This window comes from Ambystoma mexicanum, chromosome 9 (assembly GCF_040938575.1).
Source record: "Ambystoma mexicanum isolate Mex_15411 chromosome 9, UKY_AmexF1_1, whole genome shotgun sequence".
Lineage (NCBI taxonomy): Eukaryota > Metazoa > Chordata > Amphibia > Caudata > Ambystomatidae > Ambystoma > Ambystoma mexicanum.
The window spans coordinates 675,484,281-675,509,881 of NC_090931.1; the positions used below are offsets into that span (position 1 = coordinate 675,484,281).

The 25,601-nt window shown below is 47.3% G+C and overlaps 1 protein-coding gene across 1 annotated transcript in view; it reads left to right on the top strand.

Moving 5' to 3' along the window:
* The window catches only part of LOC138488500 (cyclic nucleotide-binding domain-containing protein 2-like), an 808,593-nt gene that overhangs the window by 349,532 nt on the left and 433,460 nt on the right, over positions 1–25,601 (top strand). Inside the window, exon 5 of the mRNA XM_069615519.1 lies at positions 21,462–21,625. Coding sequence (XP_069471620.1) covers positions 21,462–21,625 — 164 coding nt within the window. The remainder of the gene's footprint in view (positions 1–21,461; positions 21,626–25,601) is intronic.

The following is a 25,601-nucleotide window of genomic DNA, read 5'->3' on the forward strand; positions in this document are numbered from 1 at the left end:
CTGCACAGAGTAGTTTTTATGAATGTTAGCATTGTTGATTGTTGCAAATTGCTGAAATACCAATAAAGATTTGTATAAAACAAAAGAGAGAGAACATTTACTGTGGATCCCTGCCATGTCCCTGCACAGATATCGAGTTAAGTTGGACTCTGTTTTAGAACCATTTGTATGGAACTGCTGTTTGATCTCATAGGGAGTTCTAAAGTAATGCTCAGAATGATATGCCTTTCCAGGCCACTTCTATGTGGATTATGTTACAAATCTATCTAAATTGTTCTTGGGGTTCATTTTGGATTCCCCATTAATCCCAAAGGGGCGAGCTAAGACAAAAGCACTTTTTTGCACACAACCGTCCCAGTGATATTTTGTCCTCTTTTGGCCGATGGTTTAATTCAAACATGGAAATCCGGGTGGAGCCTGGTTATCATGTTTGTATCACAACATTTTCAAAACTGATTGGAAATCATTTCCGCCATGTTGTGGGTGGCTGAAGACACCTGCTGTTCAGCGTCGTCACCCGTATCAGAATCGCAGGCAACCTGAGATGTTTCCATATTTGTGATAGGGCATGGAGATCTTAAATTTCGATCTATACCTGTGCTCCAGCTCACACATACTTTTAAATCTTCTGGAGGATTAAGCAAACTATGAAACCAGCCATAAACCAATGAAGAAAGGTTTGTAAGCCTCTATTACCACTAAGGGCTTGTTCAAAATGATCTTTATTTGGATTCTATTAGGCTTTTCTTTGGACCCATGCCGAGCTGTCTTTGGACCTGTGTTGAATTTGGTCACTGTCGTCAGAGTTCCTCCGGACTCCTACGCGGACTCAGTACTGAGCTACTGGCACAATGCCTACCTTGGTGGTGTTCCTTCAGAACATTAAAGCTATGTGTGGCTGTTGGGAAGCATGCAGAATGGTAAGCGGCCCAAACTCTGGGTTTAAGACTAGAACCTCTGGCTATGCCCAAGTGTCCCAACACTGTCCACCATATAACTTCGTTCTACACCAGCGAATCATGTATCTTGTTTCATTCTCTGGAGCAACAATTTCATGTTCAGAATTTGTCGTCTGCCATGAGGCACCGCAACTCCTGCGTGCTCCTGCATGGATGCTTTCCTCTGCTGTCTGTGCCGCGTGTCTCATTCTCTCCGGATACTCTTGGCTTACGGTGTGCCATAACGCCATTGTTTTTCTTTCTCTTCCCCACAACAACATGCATTGGCATACCAACACTATCACCTCTTTTTTTCTTTTTACACCTGTCCTTAACGAGCATCTCCTCATACATCCGTTTTACTTCTCATACATTTCCTGTACCTGGAGCCACTTTTTTAGACCCTCGGACACACACGCACTACCTTATGTTTTTATAACGTTCTGCAAACTTTTAACATTTATCATCACAGAGCCATACAACTGGAACAGAAACGTTGAGCTCCGCACTCTCTGATACGATAGGATATTTATAGCGCGCAATACCCAGAGGTTTCTAAGCGCAGACCTGGGGATCGAACCCATGTTCCTCTGTGTCGTCTTGCTTCCAAGGCGAGCACGTTGCCCCTGAGCTATCCTCCCGAGTCATAGACACATAGAAACCTAACTCTTATTTCCCTAAAAGACTTTCCACCCTAGGCCTACGTGACCCAATTATACATCACTTGATGGGCCGAGTAGAGGATGGCAAGGGGGCAGAAACACACTTCCAAGGCAAGCACAATGCTCCTCTACTACAACTCCTTGGTGTAAGTCTGGCTTTTTGCTGAGAACGTGGACAGTGACTCAGGGAGACAGCAGAGGGCCAATCAGAATGGCACGCAGAACGCACTTCTGTCTTCAACTTGACCCATTAGCACAACTTTGTCTTGCAGCAGGTGCAAGGATAAAACGTGTTTCTTCGTGCCTCGGAAAGGCGACCCCTGCTGGCTGGAAGTAGTGCTGCTGCATTTCGGAGCATTTTCGGTGCGCATTGGAAGAAGTTTCTTTTTTCAGTTTATTTCATTTCCTCTCCGGACCAGCGTGTGCAGTATTCCTTTAAGGGTGAAGGATTACAAAGGACTTAAATACTGGCAGAAGTGTTCTGCCGTGTTCAGCTGTGGAGGTTTGTTTGTCACCTGGAGTAAGTGCTTCTTCCTTTTCTCCCTCCTCAAACGCTTGCTGATGGTTTTTACTCACTGCTTTTTGGGTGAGGGTGCTAGGCACGGTATAGCAGAGGAGCTGATTTATGAATTTCCCGAGTGTTGGCGGTGTTCCGCTACCGCCGCCCGTGAGCCCCCCACCCCCGTATGCACAGAGACATGGAGACAAGATGTTACTCGTGTGGGCTCCCCGGTGGCTCTGACGCCGCCGGGAACACCCAGTTTATTTATAGGAGGCACGCGACGGAGTGAACGTCACCCCGTCGCGTGCGTGCCCTTAAAGGGCCAGCGCCACACTCCTCCTTTTCCATAACAACAAAACTTGAAAAAGAGAGGATCTAACTATCACACATTTCACAGCACACAATATAACCCCAATAGTCCCTGTTGCCTAGGGATCTAGGCCTAATGAAGGACGCACACACGGAGGGATTGGATAAACGTCTTTATTCTTTTACAACTAAGGAGTAACCGATAACCTGCTGCGCACGTGCCCCAGAACCCCTGTTCTTCAATCAGGCTCCGCCTTCCCAACGGCGGGGGCTCGAGAGTGTTAACTCCTTGAGCCCCGGGTAACAGTCCCCCGTTTATTGACAGCCACCCTGGATCCCACGATGGTACTTCCAACAGCGTGGACACCTCTACCAGCCAACCTTCCAGCTCAGTCTGTCACATAGTCTGTGAGACGGGCAGGTTTCCCACGCCCTGTTCTCAGGGGGTACCTCCTGCCTACGTCTCTAGCCGGTGTACCGTCGCCTAGTCCTCTGCGGACAGGAAAGTCTACTGTGGGGGCTTGACCCCCACCTTCGTCCAGTGCCTCTTCACATTCTCTGTTTTCCGTGCTTTCCACTCTCGGCTCACCCAGTCTCTTGAAGAAGCTGGCATTCCTGGTCACTGATGATGTCCTGTCAGAGGTGGTCACCATAGAGCCCTTCACCGCCACGACGTCCAGTGGAGACAGTTTGCCCTGTGGGTGACGATTCCTCACTAGCACCTCATCGCCCAGGGCAATAGTTGGGGGTCTCAGACCTCTTCTGCTATTTTCCATCTGCATCCTTGCCCTTCTGTCCTCCTCCACTTGGTCGTTGTCAATGACAGCGGCTCTCGATCCCCCACCTCATGTATGACGTCTCTCGGGCATCGCTGGAGTAGGGCCTCTGCAGGTGCCACACCCGTGGATGAATGGGGTGTCGTCCGGTATCCCCGCAGGAATACATACAGCGCCCTTTGTAAGCACTCGCCTTTTCCTTGAGCGACCCTAAATACTTTGTTGAGTGTGCGCATCATGCGCTCTGCCTCTCCATTTGCCCGAGGCCAGAGCGGGGTGACCTTTCTGTGCTGGATGCCATAGTCCTTCATGAGGTCTGCGAAGCTCTCTCCTTGGATAGGTGCCCTATTGTCGGAGCACAGAACAGTGGATAGACCATGAGTGGCAAAAATCTTCTCCAGCGCTATCACCACCTTGTCAAACGCCACCGACTCTACAAACTCGACCTCGGGATATCGAGACCATTCGTCCACCACCACCAGGAAGTGAGTGCCCCTCGTTGTGGATCCACAGTCCGCATGCACCACTTCCCATGGTCTTGTCCCTGTTGGCATTGTTTCGATGGACGGTTCGCGCTGGGCCGGTGACGCGGCCTGGCACCACACGCATGATGCAACAAACTCCTCAACTCTCCGTTCCAGCTCCGGGAACCACACCTTTTGGCGGAGACGAGCCTTTGTCTTGGGAGTACCTTGATGACCCTGGTGCGCCAGGGCAATAACCTGTGGAACCTTGGCCTGGGGTACCACGATCCTGTCTCCTCTCAGTAGGAGCCCTGACTCCGAGAATGTCAGTTCTTCGCGCACCTGCCACAGTTGCTTCAGAGCCACTCGTGCCTCACTTGTTCTTCGGTCCAAAGCCTCCAACACCATCTTCCAGGCACCTTGTTCCATGGCCGCTTTTAGTATGGTGAAGCACTCGTCCTTCTTTGACGCCAGCTCTAGCTCCTCCACCTGCAGGGAGTTAGGGGTTGCCGTTTCTATGACCAGGCGAACATGTTCGTCTGCCTCTTCTGCTGACGTGGATACATGGGAGCCCCCTTTTGGATGTCTGGAGAGGTAGTCTGCAGCGTTGTTGGCCCCCGGACGATATATTAACGATACACTATACTGGAGGAGTGCGAGCATCCAGCGCTCTATTCTCACTGGTGGTCTGGAGGAAGAACCAGCCATGATTGGTAACAATGGCTTGTGGTCTGTGACCACGGTCACCGGTCACCCCAGGATGTAAAGGCGAAAATGTCTACAGACCCACAGTACCGCCAAGGCCTCCCGCTCGATTTGAGAATATTGTTGCTCGGTATCGGAGAGCGCCTTGCTTGCGTATGCTATGGGGCGGACCTCCTGGTCACTCCCCACCTGAGCGAGCACCACTCCCAAGCCATAGGGGCTAGCGTCCACGACGATCTCCGTCTGTAGGCTTGGATCAAAAAACGCCATGGTGTCCTCCGCAGCCAAGGCACTCTTAATGTCACCGAAAGCCGCTTGTTCAAGCGGCTCCCACTGCCACACAGTGTCCTTCTTTGTCAAAGTTCTCAACAGCTCTGAGCGGGATGCCAAATTCCGGATGAAGCGGCCACAATATGTGACCATGCCCAAGAAGCTCCTCACCTCAGCCACATTCTCTGGTGGTCGAGCATCCTTTATGTCCCTCACCTTGCGGGGATCAGGTGACACCACATCCGCCTTGAAAACAAATCCGAAAAACTCAATAGTGGTTTTGAGAAATTCGTCCTTGTGCAGGGTGAGTCCCAGCGAGCGAAGGCGCTCGAATGTCTTGGCCAGGCGTGCCAGGTGTTCCGTTTCTGACTTGGCGTACACCAGGATGTCATCGCTGATGTTTAGAACTCCATCCAGATCCGCCAATGCCCCTCTAATGATGTTCTGGAACACCTCTGCCACAGAAGATACTCCAAAGCTCAGTCTCTGGTATCTGTACAACCCCCAATGAGTGGTGAAAGTCGTTATGTAGCGGGACTCGGGGTGCAGGACCACCTGATGATACCCTGCTCTTAGGTCCAGTTTAGAGAAGAACTTTGCCCCCTGCAGTTCCGATATAATGGCATCGATGGTGGGGGTTAAATGCCGCTCCCTCTTTATTGCCTTGTTGGGGAGACGCATTTCCACGCAGATCCGCACTGCGTCGGGCTGCTTGAGCTTGCGTGCAATGACAATGGGAGAGACCCATGGAGTGGGGCCTTCAACCTTCTCAATGATTCCCAAACCTACGAGGTTGTCCAGCTCCCGATCCACCAGATCTCTGAGGTGAAAAGGCACTAGCTGATGCTTTAGCGCCACTTGTTGGATTGACTCATCAGTGTATAGCCGCACAGGCTCACCCACCATCTGTCCAATACCTTCAAACAGGGAGATGTGTTTGGCCAACAACACCTGTATGTCGTCCAGGTATACAGAGTATGCGAATGTCACAATGCCAAGGGCCTCTGCAGCCGCACAGCAGCGTGTTGTTGCTCCCTGGTGTGACGTAGAATCTGGCATGGACGGATGACTCGCCGTATTGAACTCCTGCCACAAACACACCATCCAGGGGGATGGGCTGGTCGCTCCAAAGGTGAAGATGCGTGCCCTAGGTGGAGCCAGTGTTGGCGGGGCCTGCATAGCGTTGTAATGCTGTCTGGCCATCACATTTACTGATGCACCGGTGTCCACTAGCATTGGTATCGAGTCCCCATTCACCAACACGTTACACCTGGGCTGTCACTTGGAGTGGGTTCTCAGGATGCCCACACTGGACACAAAAAAGACATTTTCTTCGTCAGCCTCTTCCTCCTCACCCTCCTGAGGTGCCCCTTCATCACCCTGGTCCACCTGGGCGACATTAGATGCTCTGTGAGGGCGGAAGAAACCGGTCCGGACAGGTCCCCTGGGGACTACCTTCGGAGCTGTAGTCCTGCACATTCTGGCATAATGGTCCTCACCCCCACACCGGCCGCACTTCACTCCCGTGGCTGGGCACTCCGCTGGTGAGGGAGGTCATATCCGCATTTTAGGCAAGAGTTGTGTCCTGCTTGTGGTCTTGTGCTCATTGGGCGTCTAGATCCACGGCCTCTGCTGACTGTGCAGACCTCCTCCACCTTGCTGGGGCGCACTCCAGCTTCCATTCGAGTTGCCCGCAGCTCGGACACTTCATGGCACCTTCCAAGTTCCAGGATGTAGGGAAGGGTGATGCCAGGCTCTCGCAGTATCTGGCGCCGCAGTTTGCCAGAGGCACACCCCTGTATGAGCTGGTTACGAATCATGACTTCTTGGTCGTTCCATGCACATGGCACCGCCAGTCTGCACAGCCGCCCATAGAAAACATCAAGAGTCTCATCATCCTTTTGTCGCGCAGCCCCCATAAGGAAACGTTCATAATCTGCGTTTGCCATCGGCAGAAAATGGTTGTGGAGCGCATCCTTCGCTGCCGCAAATGACCCATCCACTAGTTGCAGGGACAGAAATATCTCATGCACCGCAGAGCCTGCAGAATACAGGAGGGTGGCTAACTTACTGTCATTGCTAGTCTCCATTGTGGCCCTGAAGTACATCTCAAGTCTGTCCATCCACATCTTTCACCTTGGTCCCAGACTTGATGGCGTGCCCGAGATATCAAACTCAGGCATTGGTTGTAGGGAACCAGGTGGCTTGAGCAGAGGTCTTGGCGGCAGGATGGGCGGAGGCTGAGGTGCGGGAGCAGCCGGTTGTTGTGCAGCAGCCGCGGCAGCTTGGCTCCTGGTGGTAAGCGCACAGGCACCCCAAGGATGTCCGAGTGGTGGGGCCGCAACTCACCACCAGACATGACCAACTCCTTCTTCAGTAGATGGTCTCCTGACTCTGCCACAGGCAGCCTACAGATGGCAATGCTCCTCCGATGTAGCCAAGCACATGCAGATCCACAAATTGTAGATTGGGTAAAACAGGCAGAAATGGAGGATCCAAAAATTGAGCAGGGTGGGCCCCACAACTTGCATCCAGCAGGCCTCCTTGGGAGTCTCACCCTTAAACTCGGTGAAAAACAGTGAAACTGTCAATAAGTCATTATAAAATGAAACGTGCTGCTTCTAGTGGCTATCTGCCACTGGATCGTCCAAAAATTGGGCTTGGATGGCTCACTGATGCTTCGTTATGAAGCTGTGACCACACGATGCCTATTCAACAAAATGGCCACCGACCGCGTGTGTCTCTCCCTTCTCCGCGGTCTGATTTCGCCTGATGCGCTCACCTCCGTTCATCTGTGAATCGAGCGAATTTCACCGCCTGTCCCAGGGAGTGATCCGGTCTTCGTTGCCACTGTTGGAGGTGTTCCGCTACCGCTGCCCGTGAGCCCCCCACCCCCGTATGCACAGAGGCACGGAGACAAGATGTTACTCGTGTGGGCTCCCCGGTGGCTCTGACGCCGCCGGGAATGCCCAGTTTATTTATAGGAGGCACGCGACGGAGTGAACTTCACCCCGTCGCATGCGCGCCCTTAAAGGGCCAGCGCCACACCGGCGGTGCCCAAATATAGGAAGTGACATCACCAGCAGTTATATGACCGCATTTGCATGTAGTCGCCAACTTGGTGCGAGGGGGCCTGGGATGCGCAGAACAGTGGAAACATTGGCTAGCATGTACTGCATATACTAAAGTCAAGTAAGAAGGAGGTTTAAGCCTTCCAGTTGCATTCCAGTAAGCCACCACTGCCCCTACTCCACCCCTCTATAATCATGCAGGTTGTACAACCTCAACTGAGAAGTGCTGATGTTGTCCCATCAATAGTATAGCAGCCCCACTAAGATGAACTAGCATTGCCTCAACAAAAGCATAGTATTACAATTATAGAAGCCCTGTTTAGCGAGCTAACTGAGGAGTACCAGCATTGCCCCATTTCAAATATGGCAGCTCTAGTAGAAAATAGATTACACAGCCCTGCTGAGAAGTGCTGTTACTGTCTATTTAAAAATGTAGAAGCCCATTAGCTCTGCACCATTAGGCCCTGCAAGTACTGTCCCATTGAATGCTATTACACTGAACAAGGTCCACAGTATGGCAAGCTCCATACTGGGTTCTATGTGATAATTCTGCATTTTGAAGAACAAATACAAAAAAGACCGATTTATTTCAGCTGATATGTGTGGTCTTCAAAAGGCTGAATTATCACATTCTACTGCCCCCCTAGCCCCACTAACCCCCCCCACCAAGGTGATCCCACCTCACCCTACACTCCCTCCCTCTCCCACGCTGTTACCTTCCTTAGAATTCAGGGGAGTTCCCTCCCTCAACGCCTCTGTTCCCCGCCCATAGCATAGCATTCCCCCTCACCACGTACACACTCAGAGACATGCAAACAGTCTCATTTGCCCTCTACCTGCCACCTCCCTCCGCGGATGCAATGCAAGAGGGGTGCACAGATGTACAAATACATCCAACCCAAAAAGATTTTTAGAAATTGAGGGACAGACTTGTTTTGCATCTGTACCTCCATTTCTAAAAATCGTTTTGGGTTGGGTGTACCTCTACATCTGTGCCCCCCTCTTACAAAGAGGGGGGCACAGATGTACAAATACATCCAACCCAAAAAGAGTTTTAGAAATTGAGGGACAGACTTGCTTTCGTTTTGGTTCGGGTGTACCTCTACACCCAAACCAAAACGATTTTTAGAAATTGAGGGACAGATGCAAAACAAGAGCCTCTTGCTTTGCATACGTCCCTCAATTTTTAAACATCGTTTTTAACCCGGCTTTTACCCGGGCCAGAGAGAGACACAATATGGATGGAACAAAGGGCTATCCATACTGCATCTCTTCTCTACGGCCCGGCGGGGGGGGGCGGGCTCAGCCCCGACTTCATTCGGCCGGCGAGTGCCCGGGCCCCAGAGCACCCGCGTACTCTGCGCCCCTGCGGCATAGTGCTTATTTTTAAACTAATTTATGACACTGGGGAGACTGTTGCCACTTGTTGCCTTTAAACCCTGCTGCCTCACTATCTCCGGCACCCGAGTTTAGTCCGAATTCAAACTCTAGGATGTGCACGCTGCTAAGAAAATAGCGCCTCTGTATTTTAAGCTCTCTTGTGTGGTTCTCAAGTGGAATTAGCTAACAACCTGTGCCCGCTTTTTTGACTCGGAGCTACCCACATTTGCTAGTCTCCGAGTCCTATAGGGACTCTTTTTCGGTGCATTTTGAGTTCATTTATCGGCTCTTCCTTACTGGATCAGAGTAAACCCGGAAGGTGTCTGTTTATTCCAGGAGTGAGCTATCTATCAGCGCCCACGTACAACTTGAGAAGTGCTGTTTCTAGTGACGATAGGCTGGCTATAGAGGTGGACCACAATATACCTGAAGCAACTATGTTGACTGATGCTTTGCAGCCTAATTCAGGAATCCCTCAATTGCCTGTTGCTAGTCCTCTGCCCTCCTCCCTTCTCAGCCCATGTTTGAGGAAACAGGGAAGCATTCATCACTTTGCGAATTCCTTGGACTATACTCTGTCCTCCTCATCTATTTAAAGAAAAATGGATGACTGTTTGCCACCAGGAAAAACTTGGCTGCCATCTGAAGTAGTGCCCTTACAAGAGAGGCCTCCTCTGAACGTTGACAATGAAGCTTTAGAGGCCTTAGTTACTCCAACAGCAATTAAGTCCGTGGAGCCTTTACCTCCTCATCAGAAGGGAAGGAGGGTCCGGGCAATTGCCTCCCTCGATTTAAGTGAAGTCCCCTTACTGAGCCCAGTATTAAATGTCTCGACTGGGTGACTCACCGGGGTTCCCAAAATTCAAATAGACCCTGTGGTGGCCACTTCAGCTGAATTCATGGCAGATTCCTTTCCACGGTCGGATCCCATCTTTCCTCCTCAACCGGCTTTGGTGGCTCTTAATTTTGTACTAACCTTCCTGGTGAAAGTTTTTGAGCTACTAAAAGGAGAAGTGCATGCTCAAGCAAGTACCCACGTGGAACTTACGAAAGAAGTGGGGGACTTCGAATCTTCGATGGTTGGATTAAATTCAGCAATGAACTCAGTAGCAGTGGAGAACCTTGCTGCAATGAAGAGAGAGGCTGCTGTGCAGTCTTCTTCTCTGAATACTCTCCAGGAATTGGTACACGCCTTGAACCAGCAAATGACTGACTCAAATCAGAAAATGGACCGATTGTTTGTCTTATTAGCCAACTTGAAGCCAACAGAACTCGTTCCCCTATAGGCATTTCCTTCTGACCCGATCGATGACTCTCCGCTTTCTCTTTCCACAATGGAAGCGTTCATCAGGCTCGCTCAGATTCCCCCTGAGATAGATCCTGTTGAATTGGGACATGAGCTCTTAAGTGCGCCGAAAGAGAATCAACCTTCAGCTCAACCTCTAACCCCTATGAGGAAGCAGTGTTAGATGAGATTTAACCAAAAAAATCCAATACGAAAGTAAATAAGGAAAATGGAGGCAATCGGCTCGATCAGAAGAAATCAAGGAACCAGAAACGCAAAAAAACAAATAGCGCAGGGAATCGTCATTCCTCAATGTTGTGGATAAGGCTGTTGAAGTCTCCGAATTGCTGAATTGTTCTCGACCAAAAGATCCACTGAAGTAAACAAAACATTTTTTTAAAAAGGAAGAGGGAAGCCGGATTTGAGGAAAGGTCTGGAATATAATCATGGAGCTAATACGCCCGACCTTCGTGCTGTCGCAATCCATGTGGACTCTGCAGCACAAACAGATGATCTTCCTTTGTCTGTCCGGGCTGTGAACATACCTATTCCTCAGATTCCAGAAACGATAATTAAACTGGCACCATTGTCTTACAGGGCTAGGAAGTCTATTCCACCAGCGGTGCCTATACAGCAATCAGAAGTTTCCCCAGTTACAGCTTCTAACAGAAGCGTTGATATGATAACTGATGCCTCTTTATCATTAGTGATTGCAGAAGAGATGCCTTCTGTGAACGATGGGCCAGTTCCGGTATCCAATGAAATTGCATCTCTTCCCTTTGGGATTCCCAAAAAGGCCGGACAGGCTCTGAATAGGAGTTCCTTCTTGGCTATCACCCAAAAAATCCCATCGCTCTGTCTGCTCTCTACGTATGATCTTGACTATGTGTGCTTCCCATATGACTCAAGAACTGACTTGGTGGAACTGGGGCTGAAATCACTTTGGCCAGCGGCGGTTGATCTGGAAAAGCAAGGTCTTGTGGTCTTGAACTCTTTACCCTTAAACACCAAGACCAACATTGAAGCAACAAATCTGGAGCAGACGGAAACAGGGGGGGGGTGGGTGGTTTGTTTGTTTACAAGAAGGATAATATTTTGGCCACTCTTCCAACTATCTTGACTGAATCATTTCATCTATTTGGGCTGACAGAGGAGCGGCTCTAGTTAATAATCGAATTAAGATTTTGAGTTGGGATACACAGGGTTCCAGTAGCTTTAAGAATCATACCATGCTTCAATACATATTCAGAGATTTTGACCTGGTATTGTTTCAGGAGACCTGGCTATTGAATCCCATTCATTTGGATGGCTTCACCATTGTAGAACAGAAAGCAAGCCTTCGGAACGGGGGTCGCCCTTCCGGCGGTCTGCTTATAGCCATTAGGAATTCCATGGCATTGAGTGTAGAGGAAATTCAAGTCAAGAACCTGGGCATCTGAGCGGGCAGATGCTTTGTGTAATTGTGATCAATGTCTACTGGAACCCCGCAGTTTCAACTCTGTCTAATTTCTTTCTGATTTATCTTCTCTGCTTTCTTTGGCATCGAATGAAGCTCAGCCTACTGAAATAATACCAGGGGGTGACTTGAATGCGTTTTGCCTCTCAGGTCAGATGAATGGCTATGTAAATAAGAACTTGATGCTGAGTGGTGAGAAATGGGTGGAATTTCTGCCTGGCTGGTATCTGTACATATTGAATAGAAGTATTGGGGGTGTGGAATCGCTGAGAGCAACGTGGTCGAAAGGTCGAAATAGCTCTGTGATCGACTACCTGTTTCTCTCTAAACCTCTCTGGGATAGTTGTAATGAATTTAAAATTATTGAGACAGATCGAAGTGATCACAATGTACCTTACAGGTAATCTTTGCTTGGGAACTAGCCTGGCACGGGAAAGATATGAGACACCCCTGGAACTCAATCAGAATGGAAATAGGGCAGTTACATTTCAAAGAGGTGGAGAGACCCTAAATTTGAATCCAAATCGCTACCTGGATCTAATGGACTCAGCGGACCTACTCAGGACATATAACCCGTTTGTTTATACCAACCTTATTTGGGGGCTGGATGCCCCCAAATTAATGACCATAAAGGCTGGTGTTTGCCATCAGCATGATTTTGATGAGACAACCCACTGGAAAAAAGAACGTAGAAGAGAAATCTGTGCACTAAAATATTGCTGAGGAAATCGGGTGCCCATAGCTCTGAAATGTAAGTCCTTGCTGAATGATTATAAAAACTCGGGCAATGGCCAACAGGCTTTGAGATTACAGAGTGATGGGGAGACTATGCTTAGTGCCCTGACTAAAAATAACTTGAGAAATGTTTGGGAGCTTGTGAATCAAGGCAAGAAATAGCACTTGTGTCTTCAGGGTAACGGGGTGTCGGAAGAGGTGTGGTGCTCTCATTTTGAGAAGCTATATGGCTGTCTTCAAGAGGAAAGCATGTCATGCCCAATAGCGGCTAGGTGGAATTTGTCTTTCTCGAGGGAATCTATCAAAGATTTGATATTGAGGGCTTCGTCCTCGAGAGCCCCTGGGCCAAATGACCTTTTCCAATTCTATTTTGAAATCTAACTAGCCAGCCTGGTCAGTTATATTGTATAACCTCTTTGAAAACATCTTAGGGTATGAGGAAACTCCCCCCACGTGGAGCTCACCGATTATTATTCCAAGCTTTAAAGGGGGCAACCGGGTGCTAGCAGTTAACTACTGCCCGATCGCACTTCTTGCCGCTGACAGCAAGATCTTTTCTCATTGATCTTGGTGGAATTGGAAGCTTGGGCGGAGAGTTATGGAATTCTCCAGAAACAACAAATGGGGTTTAGAAGAGGCTTTTCTACCTCGTTAAACAAGGTATTAGTTCACACTCTGATAGGCAAGTCTTGGTCCAGGGGCAGTATGGTCCTTTATGGAGTTTGGATCCGCCTATCCCTAGCCTTTGACACAATTAACAGAAACATGTTGTGGGCCAAATTGGATGAGTGGGGCATTCCAGCAGGGCTCTTGGCTATTATGAAGCACCTTCACATTTCCACAAATATTCATCTTTTCGGTCTGATATTTACCAGCAGAGGAGTTAGGCAGGGATTCATTTCGGCTGCCTGCCTATTCAACCTCTAAATGTCAGACCTAGGTAAAGCTCTAATCCTCTGTGCCCTAGAAGCCCCGAAGATCGGGAACCAACCTTTGAGTTGGCTGGCATATGCCGATGATGTGCTCATAGATCACACCCTGATAGGTCTGCAGAGGCTTATTGAGGGGTTTGAGCATTATGCAGTGCTTAACAATTTAACAATCAATCCCTGAAAGACTAGTGTTGTATGTTTCTCAAAAGCCGGGAAAAGAATTCCCAAGTATAAAGGGACGTTAAATGGGCTTGTTATTCCAGTGAAGAGGGAGATAAAATAACTAGGTCTGATCCTCTTTGCTAACCCTTCAGTCTTGAAAGTAACGGCACGCTTGGAATCAGTGATTCACCAGCTGATTTGCAGATGAAAATACTACTATAGAAATATTGCAAATTCTCCTTGGTCCCTCTAATACCATACTGTAGGGGGGGCGGCATCCCCAAATTGCTGTATGGACTCGACTCTAACTTCCATACATGGGAGGTTAACTTGGAGAGACTGGAGGGAAGAATATGGAAGAGGGTGTTTAATCTACCACAGTCCCTCCCGATATGAGCTAGGCCTGTCTTCCTTGGCGGCCCTGTTGGAGCAGAAAATACTCACTCTTTCGTTCTATCATGACACCCAGGAGAGGCTCGCTTTGCGAATATGTGGCAGTCCACGTTAGGCAGGGAACCTCTCTCGAATCGAGATTGCTATGAACTGTCTGAGTCAGCTGGACAAAACCCCTGAGGATTTGGTGGGAAACCTGGAGAGTGTTAAAGGAGCACTCCTTGATCGAGACTGGATTAAAACAATCAATAAGGTACGAGACTTGAAATTGGCTAACCCATTCTCGTTCCTTGACAAGGCCAAGAGTACTCTTCCGGGCTATATGATCAAATTCCCAGATCCCAGGGATAGATCTAACTTTTTGAGATTCCGTCTTAACGCCATTCAGACTGGTGAAGTGAAGGCTGCCAGAGATAATTCAGGCACAGGGGATGGTCTGTGCCCAAAGTGTGGCGCAGGGAAGATACAAACTCTCAGGCACATTGTAACTGACTGTTCAGCACTTAAAGAAGCGAGAGTTAGACTCCTTTCTCATTTTGTCTGTGGCGAAGAATGGTTTCTGACTTCTGCTTTTTGGGAACGGGCCTCCTCTGGTCATAATAATAAATTAACAAAGGGGGTATTAAACCTGCTGAAATGTGCTTGCCTCCTCTAGCATGTTCGCTGGACTTCTGTTGTATCATGGGTGCTCCTGTTAGTTTTTCTCTCGTCTTTTGTCTTATTTTTTTCTTTTCTTTTTATGTTTTGAAATATGGATTAGTGTGAGCTGTAATGTAACCTACATGTAAGGATTTTTTGTTTTAACTGTATATGTTTTATCTTTGTAAAAAGCTGATAATTTGGCTAAATACAATTAAAAAATGTTTTTGTTTAAAAAGGCGATGAAGTTTTTTTTGCAATTTGTTTGTCAATTTTTTACAGTTGCCTTTCTGATCAGTTCCAGCCCTGTTCCTGCACTGGACACCTTGTGAGAATCTTAAGTCACTACATATCCATAAAGAGTGACTATTGAATGGATAGGGTACTTGTTAAATATAGTAAACAAATGTTGCATTGTCAGCAACTTGTATTAATGAATGCTGTAAAATCTCCCGCAAAGGACTGGTAGGAAAGACAAAGCTGCAATTAATTGTTAATATTTGTAATGTTAGTTGTTTAGTGCATAAGCCACTTCACTGCTACCTTAGAGTGTATTATGATAGCTTTTCCGTTTTTTGGTAGAGGTTCCTACACAGGAAGACAGCCAGTTGGTTTTTCCAACATACGCTTTGTACACAGTATTGAATTGACTTGGGTGTTTGGACAGGACCATTCTTTGAGAGCATTAGTGCAGTACATCCTCAGGACTTCACCTTGTTTTAATTTGGAAATTCCAAGATACTTCCTGGCAAAATTTGGAATACCAAGACATTGATCACAATTCACACTTCATTTGCTCTGCAGATGCTTTAATTGCCAACACACCTACTTTTCTTCCCTTTGATACTCTGTGATCGGAAGTATCTACGAAACTGAAGGAATGGTCGTGATGCTATGTATAAGGTAGATTGTAGTCACTTCCAGTTTGCGCCTGGATACAACCTTTGGCATATGTGTTCCTCTTGCCGATATAAGAGAGTAAATAAAGTTTCAGAGGAAAAGCAGTATCCACCAGAACTGCAATTACTTGAAGTAAGTTACTTTTCTTTTTTGCAAGATGAATATTTGCATGTTAACTTTGGTATGGATTTTTGTACGTGTTTCCCCTTTCCCTACCCTCTTCAAAACGTGTATGTAGATTTTACTGAGATATTTTCCAATAGTGTGGGAGAATCACAAGTTTACTATGATCAGTAATGTTGCTTGCTCCCAGTGACCGGGAGGTGTGTTATCTGTTTTAAAATGTCTATTACAAACTGTAATCCCGGATGGAAATCAGGTTAGGAAAAGGCACAAGCAGCCGTGACACACTACAGGTTGTCCTTTGCATTACCTCAGGAAAGGAGGCCTCCCAAAGATGGTTCCAATATTTCATATACACCAAACTCTTTATCATCACCATATGATCGGCAGGAGAGAGTCAAATATCATCCATAGAGAGAGAATCAGAGATGGCATTTCTAGTCTGAGGGAGCCCCTGAAAGGAAAATGACAAGGCCCCCAAAATGGACGTGGCATGAGCCCATGATCAATCCACAGCCAATCAGCTTTTTAGAACAATAGGGAATCAAGGGGCTTGGTCTATATGGGCAGGTGAGCATCTATAGCAGCCACTGGACACAAAAAAATCCGGGGGTGGTGTGACTGATTCCTGCAGTCTATGGCAGGCAGATGGCAAAGCCCTATGATATAAAAAGGTGCTGGCATATGTGCAGATTACTCGGGGCCTCAATACAAGTATGGTGTTACGTGGTAAAGTGGGCAGTAATTCTGTTGCCATTATGCCAAATTATGACCACCCCATAAAATAGCAGTAATTCCTCCAGCAGAATTACCACCAGCAGTAATTCCTCCAACAATCTGAGGAATCTGTGCTGGGGCTAATTCCGCAGACGGAATTACCGCCCAAAAAAGAAAATCCAATACCGCCAAATTACAACACCAAAATTAGCAGACATACCTCCAAAAATGAGAGGAAATTCCACCAAAAACACAGCACAGTTGCCTCCACCAAAAAGGTGGAGGTAAATGCATACAGATGTCACAAATGAAGCCATAGGTGCACCAGAACCAAGCAGGAGGAGTGTAAAAGGGCCACACCTACCCCAAACACACATCCAAGCAATATACAGCTACAAGTCGATGTTGAACATGGGCTCCGCAACCTGCCCCCCTACATCCAGCTACAGCAGTATGCTGGACCACAGCAGGGAAGGAGCCAGGCACCACAAATGGGCAAGAGACGTATGCTGCGGAGGGCACCCATACCACTCATCCTCCCATCCCCATGGACACTGACGGACAGCCAATCAATGACCGTATACCGATTGGACCGTCCCACCATCACTGAACTGCACATCCTGATACAGGCTGAACTGTAGAGTGCCATTGCCATCAGAACTGCCCCCCCCCCCCCATGCAGAAGCATGTGGCAGTGCCACACTTCCGTGGTAGGGGTGAATACAAACTCAGAGTTGGGACCCTGCATGGCATGTCAGAGCCCACCTTCCTCAAGGTGCAGAATCAAGTCCTGGATGCGTCCATGAGGCATGCCCATCTGCACATCCCCATGCACACAACCCAGGTGCAGGTGCATGCAGCAAAGGCAAGTCTCAACATCATAGGCCATTACCCCAATACCATAGCAGAATTGGATTGCACACATGCGGAATTGGTACCCTTCAACTCCCCAGCAACACAAAAGGCATACCGGAATAGGAACAGCACCATACAATGCATGTGCAAATGACCTGCGATGCCGACCACACAATCAGCCACTGGTGTGCCCGATACCCTGGGGCCACACATGACTCAATGGGCCTCATTACGACTCAGGCGGTAAGGGTTTTACGGCGGCGTAAACAGCGCCGACCCTTACCGCCTGAGTACGAGGTCCCTTAGCGCCATGGCGGACTTAACACCTGCTTTTAGCAGGTGTTAAAATCCATGGCGCTAAGGGACCATGGAGTTAATTACGCCACCGTAATTTACGGTGGCGTAATTAACGCTTTCCCCACTCCCATTATGCCCTATGGGGCAAAATGGGAATGGGGAAGGGAAAATGGGAAAATGTGGATTTACCGCCCCGCCAAGGTTGGAATGGGGCGGTAAGTCCGCCTACCACCATGGCGTAAACATAGTTTACGCCATGGTGGTAAAGTCACGGCCCAGGCGGTAACTTACCGCCTGGGTCGTAATGAGGCCCAATGAAACTGCAGTACATCACCCCACCTGCGTAGATGGAGAGGCACAGAGGACAGTGCACCTGGCATGTGGTTAAGTGGCACTCAGACCTGACCCCAAAAATCACTGAGAACACAGAAATCCAAATTTTGGAAAGTTAAGTCCCCTGCACACTTTCCATAAGGCAGTAAGCCTAAAAGATATAATGGCAGGTCTGTCTGGTTTAGGAAAGACTTTTTTTTAAAACACATTCAGTGTTTCAACTTTAAAGTGACAGTGTTCTGTAATCCAATACATTCAAAAATGTCATACAATAATTCAGTTAGTTTATGGGATAAGATGTCTTCTCCTTTTTATTATTTTCAGGTTGGCCCAACGCGTTTCGAGATTCATATTCTCTTCATCAGGGGCATATATTTTCAAAAATTCTTTCACATTGATCTTCAAGAAATTAATCAGACATTTATTGATGTTTTGAAGGTCAGAAAAGAATCAAATAACAAAGTTAAATCACTTATTTATAACCAAAAATCAAAAAGAATTTATTTAGAAGGGCATCCTATTGCAAGTTCCTCTATGAACCCGACTTTGCTAGGGTACAATTGTTAAAAAAGGGGTAACTTAATGCATGTTGTACATTGGTAACTTGTTATTATGTCACACTGCATGATATATGACCAAGAATGAAAGCTTTAGAGATTTCAACCATGTGCAAGCGTCGGAACATTGAAATGCCTGCAGATGGGGACCACAACCTCCCTAGCTCAGGTGAGGAAGACGATGAAGGTGTGAACAGGGCAACACAGGACATACATGGGAACATGAGGGAAGGACGAATGGTCCGGCAGGGCCACCAGGACAATATCTCATGACTTGGGACGCATGCCACCCATACATGCAATGAATGCACAAGTCCCAAATTGCAGTGAATAAAAACATGCAAGTTGATCAAATTTAAACTGATCACCCCCAGTCCCCAGATACTACTCCCTCTAGGGCTTGCACTTCTCCCCCTTGTCTGAAGGCTTAGCAGCATTTGAAGCATGCTGTTGTGAGAGTCTGGGCAGCATGCTCGCCAATGACCCCTCAGTAGGGGTAGCAGACTGTGAGCTCCCCTGCACGCTCACCCGTAGATGGTCCATGTTCCGCTGTATGGCTCTGGCCATGGACTCATGTGATTTTAACAATTGTTCAGCCTGCTTGTGCACCTTCCAGCTTGTCACGCCAAGCTTGCATTGCAAGTCACTGTGCTCCTGAAGATATGGTCAATGGACTTGCTCAACCGTCTTGAGGCCCCCTGGGTACAATCACGCATTGGACTCAGAATAGCACAACTTTTCCTGGGCCATTACATGCATCTCAGGCTGCCTTGGTTCAATCCGGTCCAGACGTCCCAGATGGCCTGTAATGTGGGTGCTGTTACAGGCTGCGGGGAATGGGCTTGTCCATGTGGTGCATCCCATGTTGGAGTGTGGATAAGCTGGTACTGTTCGTCTGAGGACGTGTCCTGTTGGTACACAAGTGCACGGCGGAACGAGCATGGTGACAGAGTGGTGTGGAGTGGCGAAAAGGCTGTGCAGGGGTGATGACACAGGTGAAAAATTAGCAGACAAGTGACTGAGCCTGGACTGATAAACTGTGTGTGGCCTCCGTCTGTGCCTCTTATGCAACAGCCATGGCCTGTTGGTCCTGCAAGCTGTCGTCAACATCCATGGCCATACCTGCGTCTGCAGACTCCACAGCTGTGGTGGTTTGCACAGTTGCCGGTGTGTCTGCCTGCTTGTTATGGCGTTGTGGCTGTGTCCTTTCTGGAGCAGACAAGGCTGTTGGCATCCCACTGGCAGAGTGCCTTTTTTGGGTGGCACGCTGCTGCTCCGTGCCCTGTCCTGTCTGGGTTTGGCAGGGCCAACTGATGATTCTAGTGTGGTCGATGGTCCGAGTTGATCGGATGCCTCCTGGGTGTCCTGAGTGCCTGTTTGGAGATATGGAAATGTGCATGAGTACATTGGATAGGTCATGCATTTCAAGTCAACATTCACACTATTACTTGTACTTTGCCCTCACAGTTTATAGTGCCGATATGGGGTGTGGAGTAATTTGACTGGTGGTGTTGGGGTAGCAGGCATTGTATCAGGGCGTCAACGTGGTTGGCGTGGGGTGATTTGCATGTTCACTCCCTCCAGAGCAGGGCCTGATTTTCACAATGGGTACCTGTGCACGTGGCCATGGGGTACTGTTGATGCATTTGGTGCCGTCAGCCGATTGGTTGATGTTGGGTACTGTGTGGGTTGTGTCGATTTGATGTCAGTCATCATGTCGATGTGTGGTGCGGTGCAGTTGCTGGCCTCGTGGAGCTGAAACACATGTACATTGGAGTTGAAGGTCAGTCATGGACACGGTCAATGCAGTGTTGACTGTGCATGGGTGGCTGGTGTGTGGGAAAGAGGTAATTGGCCGTTGCATTGTGGATGTGCCCTGTTCCTTCCTTCTTGTCGTGCCATGGTGGTGCTTACCTATCTCATCCCCTCCCCATCCTGCCTCCTTGACATGTGTGGGGTGTCATGGCATCAGTGACCCATGTAGTTGTGGCCTGCTGTCTTACGTGGACGCTTCATGCATAGTGGCGGTTGATGTTGTATGCATGCATGGCAGTCACAGCATTTGTGTATGCCCACATGGTTAGGCACCTATGGGGCCCTCATGCACTCATCCACCCAGGTACTCACCCTGCCTGCTGGCTTAAATGTCAGCAGTGCCCACGCAATCTATGCCAACCATGTGCAATATGCCACTCACCATCTCCTCCCAGGGTGCAAGTTGAAGGAGTTCCACGCTGCCGCCACCATTGTCTGTCGTCTCCTTTTGATGGATGGAGATCAGACTCCTCACCGTGGCCTTCAGGTTTTTCCACTGTTTCTTCATGTCTTCGGCCTCACGTTGCACATGCCCCACGGCCACCACCTTGTCTCTGATTTCAGACCATATGGTGTTCTTCCTCTGTTGGCTAGTTTTACTGTGTTGCGACCCATATAGCTCCTCCGAGTGGGCCACCACCTGCTCTACCAGAACAGTCAGTTAATTCTCTGTGAGCTTGGGCTTTCTCTGCCTCATATTGGGGACCCTGCTCTTCCGCTTTCCTCCAGACATGTTTTCGTTGGTTTTGGTGTTTGGATGGCACTCCTGTGTCCTGATATCCAACGGATTCTGATTTCCAAAATGGCTACCAAGGAGCTTCCTTTTATAGCAGTGAAATGTTCCCGCTGGCGGAGATTCTGCCAGTGTAAATTCTACTACCCTATGCGGCGGTAACAGTAATTCTGCCAATTAGCAGAGGTAATTCCACTACATTCACAGGGTTTGCCGTTACCGCCATTTGCTGTTTGCGTGCACCCGACATGTCGGAATATGGTGGTAATTCCACGGAGGGGCACGGCAGTAACAGTAATTACCGCTGATTCCTGGGCCAACTCATAATGAGGCCCTCGGTGTAGAAGTGTGGTTTTTTGTGAAATACACTTTGAGTCTGTTCTCTCATTATTGCATGCCTGTGTAGACTTCCTTATGCTTTGCAATTTAATACTTTTTTGCTGTTTTCAAAGGACCACTTCCCAAATAAAGCAGTGAAAATCACCTGGAAAAAGCCAGAATGGAGAACCCAAGAGGAACTCAAATATATTCGCAGCCTCTTGCAGCCCTTGCCCAGCTTCCAGAAGTACAGCAGTGACTTGCAGCTCATGCTGGCCAAGGTGATCCGTTTCGAGAGGTATGTCTCTTTTAGTGTACAGTCTTGTCTGTTTAATCGCTTTCTGTGTAAAGAGGGATAACAGACCAAACCTAACAAAATGTTACTATTGTACTTGCAAGGTTGTTAATTCTTTGATTCATCTGTTGAATGTCACCCTCTTGTAATCCAAGTCTCTCTGTCCAATATGGCACTGATTACAAACGTTGAGGATCTGCTAACTCATGGAACTACATTTAATGGGAGCAGAAGGTCTTATCCCCCATACATTCTATGACTAGATAGGCATTAGTGGCCATAACTGAATGGCCTGAGTCTTGAGGCCCTTTTGTGTGGTCTCATTCATTACTTTGAGCCTACATTTCAATTATTTCCCCAATTTTTCATTTGAATTCTACAAACTAAATCTACAGATGTTTGATTAGTTACCATAGTTTCTGCATGTTTCAAGCAGTCATTATGCCTACTATCTATCTATATCTATATATATATATATGTATTTATATATATCTATATATATAAATATTTATATATCTGTCTATCTATATTAGCCAAAGTGATATTGCCTCACTGCAATATAGCAATACTTACTCTGTGAACTACCGATTTCTGATAGCACACTACAGGGATATTTGCCTCCTAGCTTTTCTGCTGAGATATCACCTGAGTGCAATACTTGCTCCCTGGACTCCCTTATTGTGCTAGAACTTCTTTTTGATATCTGCTTCCAGTCATTTTCACTGTGATATTACCCCTCTGTTGACAAGCTAAGGCACCAAAAGGGCTGTTACAACTGGTGAACAAAACCACACAGCACCCACTGGTGTAGAATAATCAGTTCATAGTAATGAACTTAACCTCAAGGTACTCAGAAGAAAAATGAAAGGCACCCAGTGCCCCACAAGATACGGGCAGCCTTCTTGCACCAGGTCTCCCTGTAAGCCAATTTCATGAACCACACCAAAATGCCTCACTCACTGAAAAACCACCTGATAGAATGAACGTTATAGGAGAAAAACCAGTGAAGAAAGCCAAAAACTGCAACCGACTAATTCATGAAATCTCAATACTCCCGGAAAACTCATGCAAACGTCCTCAAAGAAGAGAGCCCTTTGTGACATCTCAACCAAATTCACTTTATGTCTCATGATACCTGTCTACTTACAAACCCTCCCACCGGCCAACCATAGAAGTCATACCTACACCAGGAAAGAAGAAGCACCACCGCCAGCTGGCTAACTAATCTTCTATGAACAAGAAGAGAAGCAACCCACCTAAACACTACTTTTATCAGCAAGGACTGGTGACACAACAGAAAACTAAATCACAAATTCACCAGCACCCATGGAAGTGACACTGACACCGCATGCAACCTACTCAATCTCCTCAAAGAAGAACTGGAAGCAACAAAAGCTTACTCAACCCTCAAACCAAAATCAATCACTGGGTGAAGGGACAAGAGGAACCAATGATTGAACGCCATACCAAGGCAAACAACAAGACTCACTACAACTTTATTAACGCCCTTGCTTAATGTCAAAGTACAGCACAGTGATATGTGAGCTTGTGAGCAAAGGGTAACAGACATGATCTTCCTCACAGAAACCTGGTTAATGGATGACTCCAAGGTAGTTGCACACAAACCTGCCCTAGCAACTCCAAACTTAAGCAGGCCAACCACAGAGAAAAGGATGAGGCCCATCTGCGCCTTGCAAAGAACAACTAAGAATCAGAGCGGCACCATTGTTAAACATCCTGGACTGCGAATCCCTCTTCCTCTACCTAGCACTGGACCATCAAACCAATCTATCCCTCCTGCTCATTTACAGACCATCCACATACTTGCCGATTTTCACAGAGAAATTTGTGGACACCACAACGAGCATTGCCAAAGAAAGCGAGCATCTAATTTGAGACATTCAAATCTGGTTCGTAGAGGAGAATAGAAACTCTAACAAATCACTCACCTCCCACGCAGCTAACATGCACCTGCAACAAATGGTGAAGGGGGAAATCCATGCAGATGGAAACACATGGATGCATATCTCTGCAAGAAAGGCCTATCTATAATTACTCCTGAAGGACACATCCAGTACAGCGTTCACCTTATGATACCTTTTTCCATTCACGTTCCAGTGTTAGAATGCACCACCCACAGAAATCTAGCTCCAAATGAGAAGAGAAATTGGAAAATCAGCCAACTTTCTCCTGGACACATTTCCATCAAAGAAATAATGCAGATCACAGAAGCACTAGACTCTGTAGCACCAAAAAAAAGTTTTGCTCCCTCCTGGAAAAAAAGGGCCGCAAAATGGTTTATCCCCACCTCCGCCCTTTGAAGGAAATACCGGAAACTAAAACGAGCATTGGGGAAACATTATAAAAAACAGGACCAAATTGCCTACCAAAAGCAGATACGACTGTACAAAGCAATAATCTTAAAAGTAAAGAAACTGCACTTTGCCAAACAAATAAGAAAAGCAAACAATGGACATAAAGAGATGTTCAACATAATCAACGAGCTGAAGAGCCTGACATCATGCAATTATACCCTACACCCTCTCAAAACCTTTGTAATTACTTTTCAAAGCACTTTGAAACCAAAGTCTTTAACATCCAGCAAGCCATGGGTGCTATGCCAAAGGACATGAGCAATAATATCCCCCACACTACACCCCACAAGCAACCAAAAGACTGAACCACCTTGCAGCAATCTCCATAGAAGACATTATTAAACTAGTGAAGGAAATCATCAAATCTGGCTCACCAGTAGACCTGTGTCCACCAGACATCTACAGGAACATCCTCAACAAAGAAGCACCTGCACAATATTTTAGCAAATACATGAACCATTCTCTGGAAACAGGAACAGTTACTAGGAGTTTCAAATAGGCCTACATTAAACCTCTTCTCAAAGATCCTGTGGGAAGCACAAACGAGGCCACTAACTACCACCCAATATCAAATATCCCTTACCTGGCCAAACGCTGAAAACCTACGTATATGGAAAAATCCTGACACATGCTGAAACCAACTATCTACTGGACCAGGCACACACAAGTCGGTTTGAGCCCTATAAGAGGCACTGAATCCGCCCGACTCTCCATCTGGAATGACCTCAAAATGAATTTAGACTCCAACATCTCCTCCTCACTGATACTATTAGACCATTCAGTGGCTTTTAACACAGTATGCAACTCTCATCAAAAGAATAAAATAAACAGGGCTAAGCAACATTGTGCTACAATGGAAGAAATCCTTCTTGACAGAAATAACGGAAACCACCTGGCTACCCCCTTTCAGCTCAACCTCACGCATACTCACATGTGGTGTTCCACAAGGCTAAACGTCTCTCACCAATACTCTTAAGCATTTATATAGTTCCTCTCATGAAACTCATCAAATGACACAGACGTACATGCTATAGCTACGCAGATGATACTCAAATCATCTACAAAATGACCACCAGCAAGGACATAGACTAAACCATGTCAATCGCCTCTTACAAATCCATGCATGGATGAGCAACTTCAGCCTTAAACTCAATCCGGATGAAACTAAAAACCTGATCATGCCTCATTAACCCTCTATGTAGCCACCTATAACATCGCCGTCAGAAATAGGAATCAGATTGGAAAAGTGGTAAGAAATCTCAGAATTCTTATGGCCAATGAGTTTACAGGGGAGCCTCAAGTTAATGCAATAGTAAAGTAAATGTTTCTTCCACCTATGTTTTATCAGATGAATCCTGCCATTGCTCACATTTTTACACATAACTCTTGCCATTATTTCACTTGTCACTTCAGGAATCGATGATTCCAACAGCATCTACCATGGCATGCCTGACTACCTCACCAAAAAACTACAATAGATTCAGACGGAAGAAGTAAGACTCACTTCTTCAAAGACTCAGCAAGAGAGAACACATCGCTCAAGCACTAAAATCTCTAAACTGGCCACCAGTCACGAAAAGGATCATTTTGGAAAATGCTCTGCA